Source organism: Dromiciops gliroides, chromosome 4 (assembly GCF_019393635.1).
Source record: "Dromiciops gliroides isolate mDroGli1 chromosome 4, mDroGli1.pri, whole genome shotgun sequence".
NCBI classification, from domain to species: domain Eukaryota; kingdom Metazoa; phylum Chordata; class Mammalia; order Microbiotheria; family Microbiotheriidae; genus Dromiciops; species Dromiciops gliroides.
Genome location: NC_057864.1, coordinates 182,374,805 through 182,402,184, shown reverse-complemented (window position 1 = coordinate 182,402,184; position 27,380 = coordinate 182,374,805). Strand labels below are relative to the sequence as shown.

General features: G+C 39.4%; 1 protein-coding gene across 1 annotated transcript; it reads right to left on the bottom strand.

Moving 5' to 3' along the window:
* Nucleotides 1–5,920: 5,920 nt before the first annotated feature.
* Nucleotides 5,921–26,807, bottom strand: KRT20 (keratin 20). The gene is given in 7 exon segments (XM_044005398.1): nt 5,921–6,018; nt 14,212–14,470; nt 16,442–16,567; nt 16,654–16,815; nt 17,034–17,190; nt 21,568–21,650; nt 26,418–26,807. Coding segments are annotated over 7 exon segments (1,275 nt in total).
* Between the last annotated feature and the right edge of the window lie 573 nt (nt 26,808–27,380).

Here is a 27,380-nt window from a genome sequence, read left to right as displayed (position 1 = left end):
CTAAGTTGTCATATGTGCAGGTGGAAATTGTTTATTGGTGCAAAAATAAGGGTGCCCACTAGGTATGTTTGACAAAGAAGAGATCTGGGTGGGGTAGAGTTTGCTTGTCAGAAGGAATTCCCTCACCCAGGGCAAACACGATGTGTTGCTTTGCTAATATCACCCAAGCCCTATTTCTTTCTTATATTTAAAGTTCTTTACAACCTGGTCCCTTCTTAATGTTCATGTTCTTACACTTTACTCCTCTCTAAGTATTCAATAAACCAGGCCTCCTTGCTGTTCTTTGCATATCACATTCCATCTACCACCTCCTTGCCTTTGCATTAATGTCCCCTGTACCTGAGATGCTGTGATCCTTAACATCTGCCTCTTATTTTCCCTTGGCTTCTTTCAATATTCAATTCAAAGTCCCCCTTCTGCAGTAGGCTCTTCCCAGTCTTCTCCAACTGCTAGTTCTTTCCTTTTTTATATTACCTCCTGTCTACTTAGTGTATATCTTGTATGTGCCTTAGTATTTTTGTGTTTTCTTGTCCATTAGAATGTGACATCCCTGAGGGCAAGGTCTATTTTTTTGCCATCTTTTTATTCCCTGCATTTAGTATAATGCCTCATACATTTGATTATTGACTATTTTCTTTCTTTTGTGTTCCAGACACTGGTATAGCTTATTACATATAGGAAGTAGGTATTTAATAAACATTTTTGAATGAATAAATGATGCAGAAAGATAATGAAGTGAGCTATTGAAGTAACCTGGGTTTGTGTCAGGATGAAACAATTAGTCAGCTTCAAATCAAGACAACAAGCATTTATTAAGCATCTAGTATGTATCAGACATCATGCTAGGCTCTGGGGATGAAAGAAAAGGCAAAAGCATTGTCCTTGCTGTCAAGAAGTATACAACTGATCTAAACCTGAACTCTGCCTTCTAAAACTGGCCCGTCCTCACCTCCCCAGATTCTGTTAATGGTACACACCATCATTCTAATCAGTTTCAAAAGTCATCTTTGACTCTTCCCTCTCATTCCTATATGCAGGCAGTCTCTAAGTCTGTTGATTATACTTCCATAACATCTCTCAAATCTTTTCCCATCTTTTTACTCCCATAGCTCCCACAGTCTCATTGTACTCTGCAATCGAGCGAAGACCAGCTAGCTGATCCCTACACTTGGTATGCCATTTCTTGCCTCCATATATTTTTTTTATAAAAGTATTTTATTATTTTCCAGTTACATGGAGAGACAATTTTCCACATTTGTTTTTATAAGATTTCTAGTTTCAAATTTTTCTCCCTCCCTCCCCTCCTTACCCCCTTCCCAAGACAGCAAGCAATCTGATATAGGTTATATATCATCAGTTTTATATATATATATATATATATATATTTGTGTGTGTGTATATACATGTATATGTATATGTATATATATACAATAACATTAAACATATTTCTTCATTAGTCATTAGTAAGGAGAATCAGAGAAAAAAGGAAAAAACTCAAAAAAGAAAACAAACCAAAAATAGTAGTATGGTTTAGTCTGCATCTAGATTCCATAGTTCTTTCTTCTGGATTTGGAGAGCATTTTCCATCATGAGTCCTTTGGAACTATCTTGGACCATTGTATTGCTAAGAAGAGTCAAGTATATCACAGTTGATCAACACACAGTGTTGTTGATACTGTGTACAATGTTCTCCTGGTTCTACTCATCTCACTCAGCATCAGTTCATGTAAGTTCTTCCAGGTTTCTCTGAAATCTTCCTGCTCATAATTTTTTATAGCACAATAGTATTCTATTACATTTATATACCACAATTTGTTCAGCCATTCCCCAATTGATGGGCATCCACTCAATTTCCAATTTCTTGCCACCACAAAAAGAGCAGCTATAAATATTTTTGTACCTGTGGGTCCTTTTCCATTTTTTATGGTCTCTTTGGGGAAAAGACCTAATAGTGGTATTGCTGGGTCAAAGAGTAGCCTCCATACATTTTTAACCAGCAGGGTGCATTGCTTGCTACTAACCATGTGTTGTTATTCATAAGAAGATTCAGCTTTTGGGAAAACCCTCCCTCACCCTAGTGGTTATGTACTCCATCTGGAGATACCCACCAAATTTCATAATTTCCATATAACTGTAGAACTCTAATTCTTCACATTTATGGGTGTCAGTCACACTTGGTCATAAGTCTAAAGGAAGTGGTCAGTTCTGTGTGGATTTATCCAGTCAGGAAGAGGAACAGGTACAAACAACAACATCCAATCAAAACATCTCTCAAATACCATCTTACCAGAGGCATTCCTTTCCACAGTGGCAGTATTTCCCCGAGTGAGGAGCAGAACACAGTGGAGTTGGCTACATAGACCAGCATACTTGCTGTATCCAGTTTGTACTTATAGGCGTAGAATCAATGAAATAAATATATCAATTTATTGTACCAAATCAAGTAGAATAATGATTTCATGGCTATGCTCAGTTTCTTCCACATGCTGGCTTACCATGACCTAGGAGTCATTAGAAAGATATAATTCTCACGTTTAGCCCCTCTAGTTGCTCTCCCAAATTCTGTTCCTGTCATAGCCTCCAAGAGATCTCAGCCACATTAGTTGGGAATTCAGGAACTCAGGGTAATTTGCTTCTATTTCATGGTGCAGAGAGAAGGTCCTCTGGATATTTCCTGTCTCATTCTTGAATGCTTTGCTCTGCCCATTCCTCTAGCCTTTTGTGCCTCATGGTCCTTCTGGTGACCCGAGTCTTGCCCAGAGGAATCCTAGTCTGATATATCATAGGATGCAAGTAAATTGACTGTACTGGGCTTTCTATGTCCTGCAGGCCATCTTGGTTATCTAGTTTTTCTTTTTCTGTGTTCAGGTTTTCCTCCTGGTCAAGAATGACTTTATTTCTCTCTCTGTTTATTTAGTTTGACAACTAAGTTGGGCCAACTTTTCTCCTTTCTTCCCTACCCCCAGTAGTCATGGCAAGAAAACAAGATGGAGTTAAGCCATCTCCCGCTCCTGGAATCTACCTCTTTCTTTTCCTGGTCTGTCAAAGTCCTTCTCTTCCTTCGAAGCTTATATACTATGTGACATTTTCCTTGATTTTCCCCAATGGAAATATTCTTTCCCATCATCAATTTTGCCCCCATCATTCTATCATGTATTATACCTCATTAACATATTGAATGGCCCCCTTGTGGAAAACTAATGGGGGGAAGGGCACAAGGTTCACAGAATGGTCAGGCACAGATACATTTGAATGTGTGTCATTGGAAGAAATGCCCACATCACTCAGATAATAGTTAAATTTGAGTATTAAATATTTCAGTGTATATATAAACTACATAAGTATTTTTTGATGGAAAATAGAAGACTTTAGCCCCAATATGCTTTATGCAAATATGTGTATAAGGTTCATGTATATGGACATAGGAAAGATGCATATATGTATATATGCCCATATACATACAAATGTAATACATTTTTGCCTAACATTTTGCGTCCTGCTTCTGAAGTTATTTGACTTGACAGAACTTACTTTTCCTTAATCCTTAGTGGTTTTAAAAATGTCCTTTCAGACTCATTTAACTTTAATAAAGATGACATCGTAGACACTTTTGATGAAAATTTGTTCTGAATCCAATTATGTGTAGTGAACAGACTCACTCATTACAACCATAAAGTGGAAACCTCCTTTACTAGTATTTTTGCATAATAGAAATCAATTAGCTTTCTTTTTTTGCCGCTTTGAGAAATGAAAAGAATTGTTTCTGACAACTTGACAACTTCAGACTTGTATGTTTTTTGCAATAGGCTGATGGAATTGTAAGGGGAAGAAAGATGACTTGTGTTGGACTTACAGAGGGAAGCAGTAAGCTTACTGAGTGTGAGAATCCATAGCTTCCTTCAAAAGCTTACATAGTCTTTGGTGACTAAAAAAGTTTTATTTAAGAGCAAATGGTACCTTAATTAGAGAAAGTTGTTAATACGATATTGATAAAACACTGGAAAGGTGAGAGAACAGAGTTTCACTGAGGTGAAACAATTTGCTAAAGGTCAATAGCTAATGAGTGGCTCAGAAGTCAGGATTCGAACCCAGGTCACCTAACTACACATTTATCATTCTTTCTATGATCCCAGGGTTTTTCTAGGTGGTACAAAAACTGGCTAGTCATTGTGAGGGCAAAATGGCCACATATATATTCTAATTTTAAAGACTCTGAGTATTCAGGCAATCAACTTCTTATATTATTTATTTGGTTTTCATTCTTCTTTCCCAACTCTACTAGAATCTACATTAACATTACATTTTTCAGAATTAAAGTGGGGGAGAAAATTTCTTTCATTTCCATATAGAGCCTATACATAGATCTGACATTCTGGATTCTAAGAGGATTAATTAGAATGAAACAATTGGATATTTTAATAGTTACCACAGTGAACTTTAAAGCCGCCCATTTTCAAGAATCTCAAAGAATTTTGCCAAAACTTATGACTATATATAACTTTATTAAGTAATAATAAAGTAAAAGTTTCTTGCTTTATAGATGAGGCCAGAAAGGCAAATGAATGAAATCATATTTCCCCAGTTATCTCTGGTGGGTATTGGATGTCAAAACTCTATCACCAAAAAAACCACCCTAAACTCTATTACGTAGTTCTTAGATCTCTGTGCGGATCTGTCCACCTTCCTTGGAAGTTAATGCAGTAGAAATTATAGATAGCATAATTTTAAAACAATTATAGAAACGTCTATATTTTGGTGAAAAAGAATTGAGTTGGAGAATTAGGCTGAATCTAATAATATGAAATTCATTAGAGATAAATGTAAAAGTCAAAGAGGTTCAAAAAATGAACTTCACAAGTAGAGGATATTAATGAGTATATCTGATGAATGGACAATTAGAAGTAAATGAAGATGTTAACATGAGGTTATAGCTCATCAATGTTAGATAATATCAAGTTAATGTCAGCTGAAAGTCAACATACTTCCACGTGAAATTAGCTACTATAAAGAAATTATATCATCAATCTTTGAAATTTTAATGAACCATGTGATTAATTACTGTACAATCTATGTAGTGATCAAGCTCAAATCTTCTGTTTGTTTGCAGACTAGCACAAGGAATCCTCAGTGCATCTAATCTATTCATTTGTCATACCATTTACCTCTAAGTGTTGAAAAGATTGTTGTCTTTAAGGTAAAAGCAAAAAGGTAACAATATATACACTCTCAGTTCACAAAACAAGAGTATCACATGACTCATATGGTTTATTGACAAGAGTATAAAGAAAGTCATCATTTAATTTTGTGAGAGGTTAGTGTTCTTCACAATTTCTTAGATGCTCATTCCAAGTATGGTGTCCTGTATTTTTAGTCTAGGCATGTGGGATGAGTAAAATACTTCAAAATATGCCATGGTGGGTGGGTGAGGGGGAGGGAAAAGAAGTCTAATTAAGAGGAGATGGAGAGATCTAGACCTCCGAAATTCAGTAAGATCATTAGAGAAATGTGCATGACTAGGAAACTGAGACTATAGAAAAACATTTTATGCACTTTAGGAATGGGGGAAAAAACTAAAGAGAGAATTCTCTTCCATTTATGTTTGTATTTATAAAATTAGGGTTTTTTTAATGACTGGAAGGTTTACAACTTTCAGTGAAGGAAGCAGCAAAGATGCTTTAAATTTCCTTGCACTGATAGTACTAACAATTTATTTGCAATATTCTTGCAAATGTTCTGAATGAAGATGAATGTTTGGAGGGCATTTTTAAAAATCCCTTGGAAGAGTATGATCAATGAGTTTCTTATCTCTTGGTACCATAAAACAACCACATGGCTTTCGGAAAGAGAGTTTCCTAATAGAACATTGGGAAGTTTGATTAAGTTTTTCTAATTGGTTGAACCTGCCTTCCTTCGTAGTTGCTTATAACTTTTCTTCTATTTCTTTGACTTGAGATGACACAACCTTGCCATCTACCACTTCTTCCACAACGGTCTTAATTTTCCTGGTTTTCTTTATATCTGGATGAGAGAGACAAATAGAACTTGATTTTTATTCATGCATGTAAATCTAGCCATTCATATTTCTCTCCCCCTCCCCCAATTCATGTTGGGGAATTCTTACTATCAAAATTCCTTCCACTAATGCAGATCATTGACAACTCATATGTAACTTACCATGCTAGGATCATAGAGCTAGATCAGGAAGGGACCCCAGACCATCTATTGCAAACTTCCTCATTTTATATATGAGGGAACTGAAGAGTTTAACCTCTGCTAACCAGGGAGGTTATCTTGTATTTGAGGCAGGATTTTGAACTCAAGACTCCTGACTCGACAGCCAGATCTCTTTCGACCATGCCAGCTGCCTGGGGTACTAAGGGGTTATGTACCTTGATCAGAATTTTATAGTATTTTTCAGAAGTGAGACTTGAGGGGCAGCTAGGTGGCCAAGTGGATAGAGAACTGGCCCTGGATTTAGGGGGACCTGAGTTCAAATCCGACCTCAGACACTTGACTCTTACTAGCTATGTGACCCTGGGCAAGTCACTTAACCCTCATTGCCCCCCACACAAAAAAAGGTGCGACTTGAACCCAAATCTATCTAATTCTAAGGTTGGTTCCTCCATCCACCATGACATACCTCCTCTCACCAACTCATTCTACCAAACTTTAAGTTAGCCTTTAATGGATTGGGCAGGTAGGAGGAACAGTGGATAGAATGCCAGGCCTGGAGTCAGATTCATCTTCCTGTGTTCAAATCCAACCTCAGAAACTTACTAGCTGTGTGACCCTAGGCAAGTCACTTCACCCTGTTGGCCTCAGTTTCCTCTTCTGAAAAATGAGCTGGAGATGGAAATGGCAAACCACTACAATAACTTTGCCAAGAAAACCTCAAATGGGGTCATGCAGAGTTGGACACAACTGAAATGACTTGACAACAAAAAACTCCTTTAAAAGAGCTTTTAATTTACCATTTCAATTCACCCAGTTAGTTTTATATGATCTTAATTCATATAATTATATGATCTTAATTAGTTGCTACAAAGAACAGCACTTCACTAATCTTGGAAACCTAATCGAATGTACCACCCAATTAATTACCATCCCATCTACATAATGACTATGCTCAAACCTTCCATCTGTTTACTAATTAATACAAGGAATCCCAAGTCTGTCTAATCTATTTACTTATATCTTAATGATGCTGGGCAATGCCCATTTATGGGTAAGCATTGAAAAGATAGTTGTTTTTAAATTAAATGCAACATCTGTCTATCTATTGAGAGTTTTGACTATATGTATGCATATATACAGACATATACATACACACATGTGTGTATATATACAATATATGTATACATAACTGGTATGTATATATGTATACACACATGTAGATATAAAAATACACATACATCTATAATAAATATAAATATACATATACACAAATATGCATGCATATGCCTACATATAATTATCATACAAATGACCAGATTAGAATTAGACACAAAATAGACAACTTCCTTGGTGTGGATAATCACTTTGCTACTGCAGATTGTAACCCTCCACACCTGGTGTATCACTGGGCTTTAGTCTAAATCTTTCCAGTTTGGTGAGATCTAACACAGTTTATAATCCATTAGCCTAGCCTGTGAGAACCTAGGGTCACCTGCATACCACAATGAGACCCCAGCATGAAACTTTAATGGAAGAGATTTATAGAGGAAGGCAGAAAATGCAGTTCAACTTTCCCCTTAGGTTTATAATAATAACATAATAATAATAATAATAATAATAATAACAACAGAATAAAATACATATACCAACCTGATCCTTCCCTTCCAGAATCACAGAAAGCTCTAATGCATACTTTGAAATTTCCTCCTTTCTCCACTTCTATCAAGGAGAGTTAAACTTTCCCCATTTTGTGTGTGTGTGAGAGAGAGAGAGAGAGGGAGAGAGAGAGAGAGAGAGAGAGAGAGAGAGAGAGAGAGAGAGAGAGAGAGAGAGAGAGAGAGAGAGGAGAGGGAGAGGGAGAGGGAGAGGGAGAGGGAGAGGGAGAGGGAGAGGGAGAGGGAGAGAGGGAGAGAGGGAGAGAGAGAGAGAAAGAGGTGGGGTGATTCTATACATGATTTTCAGGAATGTCAGGCTTTGATATAGAAATCATAGAATCTGGCTGTGTTAGTATTTATCTGCATTATTATTGGCTCTTGGTAAGTTACATGAATAAAAGTTCAGCAGACCTATAACTAGAAATTCTGGTGCCTAGAGAAAATATAATTGTGGGGGTGGGTATCACAGAGGATAGTCTTCTCTGATGGGTTGCAATTGCACTGAGAGAGGAGATAGATGGCCCATCTCCTAGAGAATTTGGCTGCAGACCCTCAATTCCTGGGAGGGGACAAAGTGAGGGAAGGAGGAGCAAGCAGGGAGTACAGGGGTCGAGAACAGCAGAGCTCTGCACAGGGGCCAGACCCCAACCAGTGTTTCATAGCTCCTGAAGACCAGAGGACCACAATCGACAAGAAGACTGCCATGTCCCAGATGAGGCAAAAGCCCCAACTGCCCTCCTCTGGTTTGGCTCCTAGATTTCAATGTTACAGAAAATGTGTGTAAATAGGAGAATGCAGAATAATTACCTTTGTCTTTTGGAAGGTCTAACGGGAAACTCTCATAGCTTTTTGGAGGAAAGACAAAGAGGCAAAAACAAGTTTAACAACATCCATTCAAATGAATCCTTCCCTTACTCTTTACTTTTGAAACTATTCAATAGTTAATGTTTGAGTGTCCATGTATGATGTCCTGATTTTACACATTTTGCTCTGTACTATACGACATTTCATACTGGGGCAAAATGACCTTTTTCTAAGATTGGGGTTCTGAACTTGGGGTCCACAGACTCATAATAGGTTTTTGAATAAAATTCGGGGGGGGTCTATGAACTTGGATGAGTAACATAAATCACATTTCTACTTCAATATAATTGGTTTCCTTAGTAATATTATTTATTTTATTTGATGCACTTAAAAACATTATTCCAAGGAATTCCCTACACTTCACTAGACTGTCAAAGGGGGGGGGGGGGTCTGTGACACCAAAATAAGGTTCAGAATCCTTGGTTTAAGATTATATTAACTTAGTAAAATTTTCCAAGATTTTAAGTGTGTGTGTGTGTGTGTGTGTGTGTGTGTGTGTGAGAGAGAGAGAGAGAGAGAGAGAGAGAGAGAGAAAAGAAGAAGAAGAAGAAGAAGAAGAAGAAGAAGAAGAAGAAGAAGAAGAAGAAGAGAGAGAAGAGAGAGAGAGAGAGAGAGGAGGAGGAGGAGGAGGAGGAGGAGGAGGAGGAGGAGGAGGAGGAGGAGAAGGAGGAAGAGGAGGAGGAGGAGGAAGAGGAGGAGGAAGAGGAAGGAGACAGAAAGGCAAAAGGGGAGATGGAGGGAGAAGAAAAAAGGGGGAAGGGGAGAGGGAAAGGGAGGGGGAAAGGGTGAGAGTAAGGGGAGAGGGAGGGGGAGGAAGAAGAAAGGAAGAGGGAAAGAGGTAGGGGGAAAAGTGAAGTAGGAAAGGGAGTAAGTGGGGAAAGGGAGAGGGAAGGGACAAGGGCAAGGATGAGACAGAAGGAGAGGGGGAGAGAGGACAGGGGGGAGAGGGGAGGGGGAAAGGAGGAGAGTAAGGGGGAAAGAGGAGAAAAAAGGGGAAAGGGAGGGGAAAGGGAAAGGGAAAGGGGAGGGGTTGTTGTTGTTTGTTCTGCATTCTCAAAGAGGACCATGACATTGGGGAGGTGATGTCCTGATTGGCAATGAATTGGATTTCAGTAAGGAAGGGCTGTGCAAAGTCACCAGCCTCACTCTCTTTTCCACACCCGTCTGGGTCCAGTTGTCCAGAGGACAGTGCAGGGGAAGGGAGGAAGAAAGGGTAAAAGTAGGGGGGAGGGGGAGAGAAAAGGGCAAGTGGAGAGGGAAGGGAAGAGGCAGAAGGAGAGGGAAAGGAGGAGATGGAGGGAGAGAGGCAGAGAGAGCATGACAGGGATCCATGAAGGGGGGGGAGGGAGATTATTGGTTTAATGTCCTTTCAATAGTTCTTTTGTTTTTAGATACAATGATTTCCTTGAAAATGGTTCACATTTGGAGGGGTGGGGAGGCAATGAGGGTTAAGTGACTTGCCCAGGGTCATACAGCTAGTAAGTGTCTGTCAAGTGTCTGAGGCCAAATTTGAGCTCAGTTCCTCCTGAATCCAGGCCCGGTGCTTTATCCCCTGCGACACCTAGCTGCCCCCTCACTTTAAAGATGTGTTAAGGGCTAAAATTCTAGCTAGTCTGTCTAAAATATCTAATGAGTGGTCGCCAATAAATTATAAGCTTTAGCAAGAGTTAGACTTTTAAGCATTTATTAAGGAGAATAAGAATTTGGTAAAGAGAGAGAAAAAGGCCTAGATTCCTATCTATTAAAGGGAGAGCACATTTCTAGCTCCCTTCTCCGCCAGAGTCCTCAGGAAAAAAGACCGAGACTGAGCGCCAGTCTCTTCCTTCCTCCTCCCACTAGTCTGCGTCACTTCCTGACTCCTGGTCTTGCCCTCAAAGACCTTCCCTTCATGGGCAGAACTCTTCTACAGTAAGTATCCAGCAGGTGGCGTCATTCCAATCGTTACAGTCCCCCCTGTTGTTCCTCAAGAAACAAAATGTTTCCTTGACGGAACAGTAAAAAGAATATAATAACTATTGCTAACTAATAATATGTGAACAACAATATAGAAAAGGAAGAGAGGAAAGTTTTGTCCAGAGGGGAGATTTTTTTTTTGGAATATGCTTATCGAAAATAATACTTCTAGAATCAATTTACACTTGCCATGGCAAACAATTTGCCAGGGAAATGCTTTAAAGAGTTTGATCAAATAATCAGTTGAGAAAAAAAAAGCAAAAACAAATAACTCAGAATATGGGAGCACAATACTCCTAGAATTAACATTGTATAATAAAATCAAAACCATCTTGCAATGTTTCAAAATTAGATAGACAAATGAATAGAAGAAAATACACATGGAACAATAAAATACAGTGAAATTCAAACTAAGGAAATCTAAATGAATATGAACTTAATATTAATGAGTCTTATAAAATATAAACTTGATCACAACTATAAAAAGCTTTTACAAATATTCTCCTTGTTTTAAAAACTAAGTATAAGACACAATCTCAAAAGCCTGAAAATCTCTATGAAAATAAACCCATACCATTAATTTCAAAATGTATATGTAATAGCATAGAAATCCTATGTAACCTCTGAACTGATACTATTAATAATCTGAGTGAATTTAGAACACTTTTGATTCCGATATCTAAAATCCCCAACACTCATATCAATACCTTGCCCCTTACTTTTACATTTCTGTACAATATATACCCTTCCATGGCAAAAGAAGCAGAGTCTTGAACTATGTTGATGATTGTCATTCTTATTCAGCTTAAGTTTTTCTTCTTTAACCCCTCTACATTGTCTGTCGGGCTTTTCACCATACAAATGCTTTATAAGATTACTAATGAAAGACAAAAGCAGGTTAGCAAAATTATGAACAAAACGAGCATATCTGGAATTTAAAGAGTTTTCTAAGATTGTCTCAAAAGCACAGCCAGGCCAGGGAAGGGCTGAGCCTGAAGCTGCAAATGCAGGTAGAAAAAGTTGAGCATGCGCATCAGATCTCTGGACTTCCCAGGCAGGGGAAGCTATGGGCTTGGCCATAGGAGGAGTAGAGGGTGGGGTCTGGGGAGGAGGGGAGGGACCAGCGCAATTTGAATCCGACTTGATTTTGAACTCAGGCCTGGATTCCTCTTCCCCCACTTTGCCTCCAGGTGCTAGGGGATTAAAAGCTTCTAGAGGGTGGGTCATTGCCTCCAGGCATGCAAAATTAGAGCAACAATTAGTGTTAGAACTGGGAAAAGCTGCAGGAATCTCTTCAGGTTTCTCTGAAAAAGCATGGTTGGGAGAGGGAGAGATATTTCCTTGTGTGAGTAAGTTGCTGGCTCTTTTAACAAAAATAAAAAGAAAAATAGAAAATCCACAAAAACAAAGCATTAACATGATCTTATCTCCCATTTGTCTGGTTAAACAGACTAAAATCAAAAATAGGGTAATTAGGGAGTTTAAAAGATCCATTCGAAAAAATTTAAAGGGAAAACACAGCCAGTACGCCAGTACTTAGCAGTTTAAAGGGTAAGGGAAATTTCTTACCCAACCAGAAGATCAGAAGTGAGGTTCAGCTTATCCCTTCGTGGTTGCCATCTGTTAAGGGCTAAAATTCTAGCTAGTCTGTCTAAAATATCTAATGAGTGGTCGCCAATAAATTATAAGCTTTAGCAAGAGTTAGACTTTTAAGCATTTATTAAGGAGAATAAGAATTTGGTAAAGAGAGAGAAAAAGGCCTAGATTCCTATCTATTAAAGGGAGAGCACATTTCTAGCTCCCTTCTCCGCCAGAGTCCTCAGGAAAAAAGACCGAGACCTCGTTTATTATTTATATGTCATTATACTCTGGGTATGGTTTGGAATTATTGTATATATCACTAATATATTCTCAGTTATGCAGCATAGCACACATTTTTACCATCATATTGTCTTTGGTGAAATTAATGAGATTTCAGAAATATGGAAACTTATCATTTCAGAGACTAACTTGCTGTGAACTCTGATGCAGGCCCTGGAGAGAATGTATGTGCAACAAAAGGAGAGACAGGTATACGTAAGTCCATGGTTTGCTTATGATGGTGACTATGTAGAGCACAATTACTAGGCACAGTCCAGTATTCATCCTCTCTCCCTCCTAATTTAACCTAATTTAACTGAACTTATTTATCTTTTTATCTCAGTTGAATTCACCTGTGGCCTAGCACAATCACTGGCTGTCTCAGAACCATGAGATATGGTATGATAACCTTTCCATAACATTTTCAGGTGTCATGAACACATACTAAATTTGGCTTTGATCCAGACACATGGTGGTAAAAAGTGTTACACATTGCATAACTACCTCAACCCTCTATTACAAGTCTAACCATATAAAGGAGGGAATGTAATGGAATTTATTAATTTGATCATTGACAATGCTATGCTAAGGTTTTAAAAATACAGCAATTCAAACAGTTAAAGAAGATAATCCAGCTTTCCAGACCAGAGTCCAGAATCCAGACCAGAATCCAGAATCCAGACCAGAGTCCAGTTTCCTCCTGATGACATCTTACCACTTCAAGAAGACAAGAGAACTCAGAGACTTTATATGAACTGTTTTGCTTTATTAGCTTTTACTATCTCCTTTCTGTTATATACTATCTGTAACATGTACTCTCTGCAGAGGCTCTCCCTTTGCAAGACTAATGTCAAAGCGTCGGTTCATGAGGAAAAAAAAAAAAAATCGCCCCTCTGGACAAAAACTTTCCTCTCTTCCTTTTCTGTATTGTTGTTCGCATATTATTAGTCAGCAAAAGTTATTATGTTCTTTTTACTGTTCCATCAAGGAAACATTCCGTTTCTTGAGGAAGCAAAGGGGGGAAATGTGGTAAAATATGAAAGTTTTTAACAGTCGGTTAGGATAACTGAAAGACGCCAGTTTTTCAAGGACCACCCTTTTGGGGAGGAGATGAACAGTCTGCCTGCTGCGCATGTCAGACTGCCTGCCGGGTAGTCCGCCTGCTGCGCATGTCAGACTGCCTGCCAGGTACAGTGCGCCTGCTGCGCATGTCAGACTGCCTGCCGGGTTTTTTGGGACTTCCGGGGTGGGGAGAAGGAGAGTAGCCTTTTTTGCCGGCTTGGCGGGACGCCGGGCGGCGCGGCACAGACGGTCTGACTCACTCCAAAGGTGGCCTAAATCGGTTTGGTGAGTTTTTATAAGGAATATAGACTAAGCCTAGATTTAAGACGATTTGTACTGTATTTCTGTTTTCCTATCCTTCTAATCAACAACACCTTATATACAATAAAGGCTCTATCTAGAAAACCAGAAGCTTCTTCCATTTACTAGTCTGGGAGATGAGTTAAGGGAAGGGTTAAGTAGGGGAGATTTATGATCTAATATCCAATTTTAAATCTCACAGTTGTGCAGTTTTCCTCAGAACTGAGCCTCCAGACCCCTAGGTCACAAATTTTGCCGGTTCTGACAAAACTCTAAGTCAGTGGGAGTCTAGCTTTGGCTTCTCTTTCTTCCCGCTTAGGCACAACTACTTGCAGACAGTCACCTCTGCCATAGAGGAGGCTGACAGAGGAGATGCCTCACCTGACATCCTCTCCCTCCAGGAGGCGGCGATAAGTGGCAATTTCCATCTCCAGGCGGGTCTTTATGTCGAGAAGGGCGTTGTATTCCTCGTTCTGCCGTTCGGTGTCAGATCGGACTTGCATCAGCTGGGCTTCCACAGAGTTTATTAATGCTTGAATCTGAGCCAGTTGCGCAGCGTACCGGGCTTTGGTCTCCTCGAGGGCGCGCTCCAAAGACTCTTTCTACATTCGATGGAGAAATAAGGGATTTAATTCAAGTAGTTCACCTAGCATTTTAAGATCGACAAAGCACATTCCACACAGTAACTCTGCAAAGTAGATAGTACCAGCATCATTGGCACCACTTTATAGATGAGCAAACTGAGGTCCCAAAAAAGTTAAGTGCCGGGGCAGCTACGTGGTGCAGTGGATACAACACCGGTCCTCGATTCAGGAGGACCCGAGTTCAAATCCAACCTCAGACACTTAACACTTAATAGCTGTGTGACTTTGGGCAAGTCACTTAACCCCAATTGCGTCACTAAAAAAAAAAAAAGTTAAGTGCCCATGGTCACACAATTAGTAATGACAGAGTGAGGCTTCTAATTCGGATCTTCTGATTATTGCCAACACCCTTTCCTCTAAGCCGTGGGATCTACGGAGTGCTTTGTGGATAGATTTCAGAGGGTCTTTGAACTTGGATTGGGGGAAAAAAAATGCATCTTTATATTCATTAACCTCTAACTGAGACTTAGCACTTCCTTCAATTATGAATGTAGGCAACCAACCAAGCGCTGTTGCAAGAGCAGTATCAGTGATTTTGTCGCCAATATAAATCACAAATATTTTCATGTCACATTATGGTTGTTACACATATTTCAAAATATCGTTTACTCTCATTGCTACATTGAAATGACTGTAGTTTCTAGACACATTTTTACATCGCAGATGATTGCCATCTTCCTATCTACAGATGTTTGTGTGCCATCGCTGGCAAAATATCAGGTCCGCAGGCTTTACCAGATTTCTAAAAGGGTTCATGACATTAAAAAAAAAAAGGTTAAGAACTCATTTAAGAAAAGGATTAATGGAATGAAGAATTTTAAAAGTTCATTAAAAATGATAGTTTAATTTTTAAAGAAATAATAACTTTTATTTATTTAAATTAGTTATCCATAATGTTATTAATTATTGAAATTTATTTTAAAATAACTGTTTTAAATAATAATTATTTAAAATAATAAAAATCTCTTTCAATTGGACAAATATGAAGATACAGGGCGCTGTGCTAATATAGATCATTAAAATAATTGCTGCAGACATTGTACCTATAAGCAATATTATATTACGTCTTGAGATATAGGATGGCATAGTGTCTAGAGGGCTTTGGAGTCAGATCTGAGGTGAGTTCTGACTCTTAAATGACAAATGACCATAGGCACATCATTTAATCTCTCCGTGCCTCAGGCAACACAGACTATAAATCATGGATAGAGCACTGGGCTTGGAATCAGGAAGACTCATCTTCCTGAGTTCAAATCTGACCTCAGATACTTCCTAGTTGTGTGACCCTGGACAAGTCATTTAACTCTGTTTGCCTCAGTTACTTATCTTTAAAATGAACTGGAAAAGGAAATGGCAAATCACTCTAGTATCTTTGCCAAGAAAACCCCAAATGGGGTCATGATGAATTGGACTTCATTAAAAAATGACAACATTTATGATACATATTAGTGGAGGAAATCTCCCTACTGGGAGCTTCCTGTGCTGATGAAATTACCAATTTGGACTGTCCCCAATAGTATAGCTTATTATTTAACTGGTATTATATATCATTACATTGATATATATATATATATATATACTTATACACATATATTCACACATACACGGATATATCTCTAGCTAGCTAGCTATCTATTTATCTATCTATCTATCTATCATGTAATAGAAAGAAGGCTGCCCTTAGAGTCAGAAACACCTGAGTTCAAATCCTACCTCTGACACATACCAGCAGGGTGATTGACTGACTGGTAGACAAGTCTCTTAACTGTCAGGCAACTCTGTCTCTAAATTACAGATAAGTTAGTTACCAGTCAGCATTGGTAGATGGAGTTTCCATACTAGGAGTTACATCAATGACCTAATAAATCTGGAACACAAACCAGGTCAGATTATATTGCGTTGCATGAGATGATGTCATATGCACTTTACCATGCTGTACTGTGACTGGAGATCTATCTCTATGCTCTGATAGGTGCGTCTCAGCTCGGTCACTTGGGCCTCACCGGTCTTTATCTCATTGGTGCTCACTAGGACCTCTTGTTGCAGACCTTCAATCTAAAAGTCAAAAAGTAGGAATAAAAAAGTCAGTTAAGCTGCTCCCTCTTTTGGGGACCACCTGGAAAAGTGGTCTTCTTTCTTACCCGTTTCTCAAACTGGTCTTTGGCCTCCTGAAGATTCTTCTGTGCCATGATTTCATATTTCTGTCTCATTTCATTCATGATGGTTCCGAGGTCGTGGCCGGGAGCGGCGTCCACCTCTACATTGACGGTTTTACCCAACTGTCCTTGCAAGTTTGCAACTTCCTAAGAGAAACAGCATCTCCATCAGTTTTGTTCTGAAGTTCATTCTTGTATCTCTAGCTAGCTTGAGTGGTCTAAAGACCATCACATAGGCCTTAAAACTAAAAATGGATCAAAATGACAGAAGGATTATCAATTCCAGTATCTCTTCTGCTGAGTCACATTTCTGTTGGAAGGGTTCGTGGAGCAGCTGAACTAAGAGACATGACCCTTTTTCTTACCTCCTGGTGGGTTTTTTTGAGGAAAGCCAGTTCTTCATTCAGACTTTCAATTTGTATCTCTAAGTCTGTCTTCTGTAGGGTGAGGTCATCAAAGACTTTATTTAGTCCATGGAGATCAGCCTCAACAGACAATCTCATTGCATGCTCAGTTTCATACCTATAAGATAAGCAGAGCTGTAATGAGCAGTTATGGTAGCTGGGGCAAGCAGCTTGGCTTTTTGTAAGACAAATGGGAGGGGGAGATAGGAAGAGCATCATAAAGAGATGCTAAGGACAGACTTCAGATCTTAGGGGACAAGGCCCCAACAAGGAAGAAATATAGGGACATTGACTCATGGAGATCCTGTGAGGTCTAGGGAAGGAGGAAGGTGGGCATAGGCTGGAGAGGAACAACTGCAGGGGGAGGGTTGGAGGAGGAAGTAGGCCACATAGTAGCTTCCTATTTTAACTAATTATTTTTGCTTATGAGCTTAGTTGTTTCTACCTGCTGAAGGAATACAAGTGTTCTCAGCAACCTTGAACTTTTGGTACCCTGGGGTACCCCAAGAGAGAGGTAATCTGTCTTGTCCTAGTTACAGCTCTGGAAAAAAAATCAATGTCATGTAAAGGTCAATTCTTTCTTTGGCTATTATCTTTGTCTTTTTTTTTTTTTTTTTTGCGGGACAATGGAGTTGTTAAGTGACTTGCCCAGGGTCACACAACTAGTAAGTGTCAAGTGTCTGAGGCCGGATTTGAACTCAGGTCCTCCTGAATCCAGGGCTGGTGCTTTATCCACTGCGCCACCTAGCTGCCCCATGGCTATTATCTTTGTGATACAACTATAAAGTAATGAGACTTTATTTATTTATTTCTTTGGAGCTCCATAGCATCTGCATGGCACAGTAGATAGAAGGCTGGACCACGATGTCAGGAAGACCCAAGTTCAAATTCAGTCTCAGACACTTAACTAGCTGTGTGAACCTGGACAAGTCACTTAACCTCTGTTTGCCTCAATTTCCTCAATAATAACAGCACCTATCTCCCAGGGTTGCTGTGAGAATCAAATGAGATAATAATTCTAAAGTACTTAGCGCAGTGCCTGGCTTACAGTAAGCACTGTATAAATGTTAGCTATTATTATTATCCTAGGATTTCAGGGTTAGAAGCTATGGGGCACAGTGGATCCAGTACTGGACCTTGGAGTCAGGAAGACCTGAGTTCAAATCCAGCTTCAGACACTTACTAGCTGTGTGACCCTAAGCAAGTCACTTAACTTCTGTTTACTTCATTTTCTTCATCTGTAAAACGGGGATAGTAATAGCACTTAGTCCCCAGTGTTGTTGTGGAGAATCAAATGAAATAATCACAAAATACTTAGCACAGTGCCTGGCACATAGTAAGTGCTTTATAAATCATTATTCTTCTGCCTGGCATATAGTAAGTGCTTTATAAATCATCATCATCATCATAGTTGTTGTTATTTATTATGCTAATTTTCATCTCATCCAACCTTTTCCTGAAAAAGAATCTTCTCCAATATATACATTCATGTCATCTTTGCTTAAAGCTGTCCAGTGAGGAGGGATTTTCTAATTCCCAAGACAACCTGTTTTGTGTTGGGTTGGTAATTATTGTTATGGAAATTTTCCCTTATGTTCAGTTAAATTTGCCACTTTGAAACTTTTACTCATTGTTCTTAGTGCTTCCCTCTGTGTCCAAACAGAATAAATCTAATCTGTCCTTGAAGTGAAGGCCTTTCAAATCAGGCCTCAAACTAATGGCAATCAGGTGCATTACCCTATCAGTGCAATGTGGTTTGAAGATGTAATGTGAATAAGGAAAGATGGTTCAAGTCAATTTTCTTGTGAAATCTCATCCATGTAAAATGCTTAGGGGAAGTGAGAGCTCAAATAATGAAGACTCTGAATTATAGACTTTTCTGTGTTTTTGAAAAAAAAAGAAATTTACATGGTAACTATTATATATATAAAAGGAATAGTAAGTTGCACAGAATAGGTTTGCAGTTTTGTGTGCAATCATATTTTTATTATACTATATTAATGGAAATGCTTGTTTTATCCTATAAGTTAAAATAAAGAAAAAATTTTAAAAAGAAAAAAGGAGAAATATAATTTTAATTGGATTTGGAAGCCAAAAGTAGAATTAGTAATATTGATGCCCCCAAAAGAGGTCTATTCAAATGTTCCTTGAAATACACAGAAATTAAGAGAAGAAAGTTCAGAAGGAAGCACAGACAAACCGGACAGTTTTGAAAGTAAAGTGTGGAATTTATTATATACTTTAAAGAAGCTGATAGCATGAAATGGAGATTTAAGGTTTAATTTAAAATTCTCTTTTTGTATTTTGCTGTTTAGGAAAATGTTCAGTTTGGGGAGTTTAATTCAGAATTTTAAAATATTAAATTAAAAATAAATAAGGCAATATGAACAATCCATTATATAAATAATATAATAAAATAAATAAAAATAAAAAAGGAGAGATATAGTTACACAAACTAACTATGATGAAATCTCTGCAAAAACTATCAGGATTATTGCCTCACTGTCCCTTAAACATTCTTTGTGAACAGACAAGAATTCTTTGTTATGTATACAGGTAAACACATGTTAATTAGTGCTTCTAAAGGCCTGGGAGATATTTTTCCTTAATCAGCTTGTTTATGCTTATAATATTCTTAGGGGTAGGGGATAGGGAATGGACCTGTGATTTCCTCCCAAGCGAGGAAATTCCTTCCACTGATGAAGCTCATCACTTTCTTTGTGACTGATTATTTTAGAGTTGCCTAGGTGACCCAAGAGAGAGGTTAAGTGATTTGCCACATATCAAACAGTCCAGGTTAGAGCCAGGTCTTAGACCTCATGCCTTTCTGGTTTTGAGTTCAGCTCCCTATCAACTGTGTCCAATTTTCTTACAATAATATTAATATAGGGGCAGCTAGGTGGCGCAGTGGATAGAGCACCGGCCCTGGAGTCAGGAGTACCTGAGTTCAAATCTGGCCTCAGACACTTAACACTTACTAGCTGTGTGACCCTGGGCAAGTCACTTAACCCCAATTGCCTCACTAAAAAAAAAATAATAATATTAATATAATAACAATTCTGAGATAATTCTCAGGTAAACTTTGGCCCACTGTAATGCAAATTTTTAATTAGTGTCAAGTTTTGCTAATAAAAAGGGAGGGAGTAGAATAAGCATTTCTATAGGGCTAGGCATTGGCCTAAATCTAGCAGAAAGAGAAATTGGACCTGTAATTTCAAGCCCTGGTTCCAACACAGTAGCTAGGCGACTCTTGGGAAGTAATTAATTTATCGGACCCTCAGTATCTTCATCTGAAAAATGAAGGATAATTGCACTTTCATTAATTACCTCACAAGGACTTTGTAGGGAGAGTGCTTTGCAGATCTAAATGTGCTCAACAACTGTTAGTTTTTAAATCTTTAAATCTGCCTCTTTTTTGGCAAATCTAAATGTGCTCAACAACTGTAAGTTGGTTTCTAAATCTTTAAATCTGCCTCTTTTTTAGAACTCTTATTCTCTTGTTTGAGATTCAGTATTTTTTCCTCAATATTTTTGGCCAGCTAGGGGGTGCAGTAGATAGAGTGCCAGCCCTGGAGTGAGAAAGATCCATCTTCCTGAGTTTAAATCTGTTCTCAGACACTTAGTAGCTGAGTGACCCTGGGCAAGTCACTTCACCCTGTTGGCCTCCGTTTCATCATCTGCCAAAAGAGTTGGAGAAGGAAATGGCAGACCATTCCAGTGTCTTTGCCCAGATGTGGTCATGTAGAGTTGGAGACAACTGAACAACCACCACAATATCATTTTTCCTCATTCCTCTTACTTTTGTAGTTCAGATTTAATAATATTTAGGTCCATAGAAATCTTTCCTCGTAATCCTATGAATCAAGTATTATTTTCTCTGTTTTACTTTTAAAAACAACTGAGGCTCAGTGGTTGTGATTTGCTTGGGGGTAGAGCTGGGTTTTGCATCCAGAAATAGGGCCAATGGGTACAGATTACAAGGAGGTAGTTTTTAATCCAATTAAAAAAGAACTTTCTAATGGTTAGAGCTGTCCAATAAGGAAATGGTTTGACTTCTGAGATAATGAGCTTCCTGTCAGTGAGAGTACAAACTAGGTGACCTTCTGCCAGGAATTCTGTAAGAGGGATTTTTAGGTGAGGGATTAAATAGGTGAGAGATTGGACTAGAAGTCTAAGGTCACTTCTGGCTCAGATTCTGTGATTGCTTCTCAGATAAACAGTTGTGTGAAAATTTGAGGAACTAGAAAGGCTTGTTAAAACAGACTCTACCCTATGTTCCCACAAACCCAAGGAGCTCAATTGTTCACTGAAAATTAATTCTTGGGACAGCCAGATGGCTCAGTGGATAGAGTGCCAGCTCTGGAGTCAGGAATATCTGAGTTCAAATCCAGCCTCAGTCTCTTACTAGTTTCGTGACCCTGGGCAAGTCACTTAACCCTAATTACCTAAAAAAAAAAATTCTTTAGAAAGGTTTCACAGTTGTGATCAGACCTACTTTGTTCTGAAATCCTCAGCAGCCAGCTTAGAGTTATCAAGCTCCAGGATACAACGGGCATTGCCCAGCTGGGCAGCCTTAATCTGGAAGAAAGGTTGAGAAAGAAAGAGAAGGAAATTAATGGATTAGAAATTTCCAGTAGCTAAATTTATATAAAATTCAATTACCTTAAATTAGAGCCTAGTATTTGGAGACAATAGTTACTTCAGGCATTAAAAAAAAAGTGAAAGGAAATTACAAATGGTCTAAAGCATTGAATGGCAGCATGATAAAGTGAGTCTCAAAGCTATAAAGACCTGGGTTCAAATCCTGCTTCTGACACATATTGGCTATGTGACCCTGGGCAAGTCACTTACCTTTCAGTGCTTTAGGCAGTTTTCTAAGACAAGATTTAGAAAAAGAGCTAGCCTCTCTTATGGGAGGGACTTTCCTCACCCTTTACCAATGAAATCACATATTCAGTCTCTATTCCCATCCTGGAACATCAAGCCTAGATTTATCATGCTGTATCACATCTCCAGCGCTTAAAGAACTCCACTTAAAAAACTCCCATTTACCTCTAGGATCAGACATAAAATCCTCTGTTTGGCATTTAAAACTCTTGACAACTTGGCCCTTTCTTCCCTTTCCAGCCTTCCCATACTTTATTCTCCTCTGTGCATGCTAGGATCTAGCCACGGTGGCCTCCTAGCGTTCCTTCAACATGACACCCTATTGGCCATCTCCATGCCTTTACAATGGTCTTCCTCCCTCCCTGGCACCTTCACCTCTTAGTTTCTCTGTCTTTGTTCAAAACAGCAGGAAGGGGGTAGCTAGGTGGAGGAGTGGATAAAGCACTGTCCCTGAGTTCAAATTCGGCCTCAGACACTTGACACTAGCTGTGTGACCCTGGGCAAGTCACTTTAACCCTCATTACCCCTCCCCCCCAAAAAAAGACAGCAGGAAGCCTGTCCCAGTCCCTACAGCTACTCTGTGTATATCTCGTATGATGGTAGTTATTTATATGTTGTCTCACATTATAACATAAAATACTAAAGGGCAGGGGCTGTATTTCCTTTTCTATTTGTCCTTCTGAGCTTAGCATAGTGAGTGCCTGGTGCATAATAGATGATTAATAAATACTTGTTGACTGACCTTGGTCCCCACCTGTGATTTCATTGCCTATCCAGATGTAGCATCCAGATGTAGATATTAGCAACTCATCAGGACTTGGGGGTGGAGGGGATGAAAAGGACATGTTTGCAAAGCTAATGTAAATCAGAGGTGGGGCTGAAACCCAGGGCCTCCTGATAGGGAATGAGGCTCTTCCACTATCCAGGACCTCTCTATCCATAACAGCTAGACATGTAGCATAGAGAAGACCTGAGCTCAGGTCTTACCCCAGACACAAATTACCCATGTGACCATGGGCCTTTTTCTGTATTCCTTGTGCCTAATGAAGTGCCTGGCACATAGTAGGCACTCAATGGGTGCTACTCAGACAAATACATAACTTAACCTCTCAGAGACCCATGGCAACTCTAAGACTATATGTTATAGAGGAATTGCTGAACTTCTCTAGTAGAGGGAGTTTCTGCAAACTAATGAAATCAATGGTCTGTGCCCTGCCTCAAAGCTGACATTTCTGAAAGCTTATGTTATTATATACAGTTTAAAGCTATTAAACTTCTCTGACTTTTGAGATACTCCATATATAGATACATATACATGTATAAATATCTTTCTCTCTATTGCCATTTGCAATTTCTCTATCTGCCTGTCTCTCACTCCATCCTCTCCTTCCTTCCTTCCTTCCCTTCTTCCCTCTATCATATATCTATCTCCCTTTCCTTTCTTCCTTCTTTCCCTCCCTATCTCCCTATCTAGCTCTCTCCCTTCTTTCCCTCCCTTCATCATCTACCTACCTACTACCTACCTATCATCTACCTATCATCTCCATCTATCTGTCTATCTATCCATCCATCTATCTATCTATCTATCTATCTATCTATCCATCTATCCATCTATCTATCTATCTATATGATAGATATATCATCTATATCCCTCTTTGATTGTAATACCACCAGCACTAACAGTATCTGTGTTCCTCACTAATTAGAATTAGTCTTAAAGGATAGCCCTTTAATATCTATTTATGTATATCTAGCTACATTAATAATCTTTAGAAAATCATTACAATTAACATTGATGTATTGATTTACAGTTTATGAAGGAATCCCTTATGGAATCTCATTTATGGTCCCAAGACATTAAAATGTTAGCCTATCTATTTGGATCATCTACAAAATTCATTCAGAGAATTGTGTGGAAAGAGGGGTTTGGGAAGGGATGGTGCTAATTGTTTTGATAAAGATAGGTTTTCATGTATAAATCACTGGCCCTGGATTCAGGAGGACCTGAGTTCAAATCTGGCCTCAGACACTTGACACTTACTAGCTGTGTGACTCTGGGCAAGTCACTTTACCCCAATTACCTCACAGAAAACCCCAACAAAAAACAAAAAAAGATAGGTTTTCACTAGAAGCCTAGGGAGAAGGACCTGATAGTGGAGACAGAAATTAGACTACCTTTGCCTTCCGTGGGAGGAGTCCTGAGCTCCCCACCATGGCTCTCATAGGAATTTTTTATTATACTCTGGCCAAGTGACTCAACTAGCTGATATCAAATATATTTTTTAGAGAAGTAGACTCACTGATAAATAACCTTTGCTTTAGGGGCTAATCATTCCCAAAAAGGAAAAGATAATGAAAAGGAATTTTCTGATTTGTTAATAGAGAGTTCCAAGGGCAAAGGCTCCCTGCCAGAACTGTAAGCTTTCTATTAAGGCCAAAGTTGACTTAAGGCTAGGACCTGATAATAGAGAGAGCCCCACCTTTCCTGTGCTTTTGTGGAAGGGATTTGGAAGCATCATAGGTGGAAAGAATACTTGCTTAGGAGTCAGAAGACAGACTAGAATCCCGCTTCTGCTGCTTCTTGCTTGAGTGACCTTGGGGAAGTTACTTTCACTGGGTTTCAGCTTTGTCATTTGAAAAATAGATATGGGGGCAGCTAGGTGGCCCTGGATTCAGGAGGACCTGAGTTCAAATCCGACCATAGACAGTTAATACTTACTAACTGTGTGACCCTGGGCAAGTCACTTAACCCCAATTGCCTCAGCAAAAAAAACAAAAACAAAAACAAAAAACGGTATGAAAGATTGGACTTTTGAGGGTCCATCTAAACTGGGACTACAATTTTTATAGATTGGCAAAAAATAAGAATAGAGAGAATACAGTGTTGATTTACAGTAATAACAGTCTATATTTATGTTGCACTTCCCCCCACAATAAGCCTACTTCACAGTACTAAATCATCCTTGTTTTATTGATGAGGAAACTAAAACTTAGAGAGGTGAAAAGATCTGCTGATATTCAAAAGGCCGGTAAGTGTCTGACTTTGGATTTGAACTTGGGTCTCAGGCTCTATCCATTATGAGTCACTGCCTCACAACTAGTACTGCTCAAAAAAAAAAATAGTAAGGGTGACTACAATAGGATAATAGGCTTAAAATAAATTCAAGCATTATTGCATCTTCTTCCAAGCATGGCTACCCAACCATTTTCCATCCTGTTTCATTTCATTCTCACTTCCCATATCTGGGGTAATATGTTGGTATTCGTGTGTAAAGGTAATATATACATATATATGTATATATGCATATGTGTGTGTATGTGCATGTGTGTTTTCATCTACAAGGTTTCTGAGAGTGAAGGAAGCCCATGGAATTATTAGGGGAAAGTGTCATGAACAAGGTACATAAGAGGCAGCTACTGGGGCAGCTAGGTGGCACAGTGGATGGAGTGCTGGCCCTGGATTCAGGAGTACCTGGGTTCAGGTCCGGCCTCAGACACTTGACACTTACTAGCTGTGTGACCCTGGGCAAGTCACTTAACCCCCATTGCTCTGCAAAAAAAAAAAAAAAAGAGGCAGCTACTGCTACATTTCTGAAAATTTAGGTCCCGAGGAGAGGACTGTCCTATTCATTTAGAACTGACAAGCTGTAGCCAGGTAAGAACTTACTCACAAAATAAGGAGATAATTATTGATCAAATTTAAACTCATCATCAACAGATATTACACAGAAAGAGAGAGCATGGAACAGTGGAAAGCACACTGGTTCAGGAGGCAGAGAACTTGGGTTTAGTTCCCCCCCTTTCCTACTTCCTGTGTGACCTTGGGCAAGCCCCTTGTTGGACCTCAGTTTCCTCATCTATAAAATAAGGGTGTGGGATCCAATGGCCTCTGAGGTCCCTTACTGTTCTAGATCCATGATTCATGTGTGGCTAACCTTATTGCCCTCCATCTAGCTCTCTGAGAAATCCCATGGATCTGATTTGCCTTAAGAAGCCACCCAAAGAAAAGCAAGGTAGAGCAGTGGATAGAGCAGCAGTCCTGGAGTCAGGAGGACCTGAGTTCAAATCTGACCACAGGCACTTATTAGCTATGTGACCCCAGGAAAATCACTTAACCCCTGTTGCCTCAAAAGAAAGGAAGGAAGGAAGGAAGGAAGGAAGGAAGGAAGGAAGGAAGGAAGGAAGGAAGGAAGGAAAGAAAGAAAGAAAGAAAGAAAGAAAGAAAGAAAGAAAGAAAGAAAGAAAGAAAGAAAGAAAGAAAGAAAGGAAGGAAGGAAGGAAGGAAGGAAGGAAGGAAGGAAGGAAGGAAGGAAGAAAGAAAGAAAGAAAGAAAGAAAGAAAGAAAGAAAGAAAGAAAGAAAGAAAGAGGAAAGGAAGGAAGGAAGGAAGGAAGAAAAAGAAGGAAGGAAAGAGGGAAGGAAAAAAGGGAAAGAAAGAAAGCTATCTGGCATCGCTCACCTGATTTCGGAGATCTTCAATTGTTTTGAAATAGGCACTGTAGTCCTTGCCAATGGTAGGAATGTTCTTCTCATGCCATTGCCTGATCTGGAGTTCCAACTGGGAGTTGGCCTGCTCCAGAGAACGAACTTTTTCCAAGTAGCTGGCTAGACGGTCATTTAGATTCTGCATCGCGAATTTTTCATTGCCAACAGAGAAGTCTCCACTGAGACCACCACCTCCATGGTTGGCCACATATTTGGTGCTTGAAATTCGGGTACCGTGACCTCCAGCCCCACCATAGACACTGGGGGCATAGAAACTTTGTGTAGTCCCCTTCCTGAAGGGACTAAGACCAGTGTGACTGGAGGAGCTGCTGCTCCTATGGAAGCTTCTTCGAGAGAAATCCATGATTGGATCCAAGGACAGAAGCCCTGGGATATCTGGCTACCTGGAGCTGGTGGAGTGAAAGCTGCCTCCAGGGAGGTAGTAGGTAGGGACTTTTATAGACAGGCTGGACTCCACCTCTGGTGACACCCAGCCTTCCTGTTATCCCCACCATCCGTACCTTACGGGTATCCCAAATCTGGCAATACAAGACAACTCGGAGATGTCCACAAGCTGTCTTCCTGCTGGTGAGGGTGGGGCTAGGATCTTTTTATTTTTTAAACATTGGTAACAGGCATAAACCGTTCACTGAATGACATGACCCTTGCACCTGCCTTAGCAGAGTTTTCACTCCTCTGTACAAATAAAGCTTATTTACTATCCTCGTGAGTACTTCAGGATTTAAAAAGGCAGACTTTTAAATTGAGTGTGGACCATGTGTAAAGGTAGAGGAAGTAGAAGGCTTGCCCCACTTGGTTAAGAAAAGAGTTAGGGAGTTGCTTTCAGCACAGCAAACACCTGTTCTCTCTTGTTCCTGGCATAGACCAGATTTCTCTCAGCTCAATTCAGGATTTTAAAATGTAAAAGGATAATTCA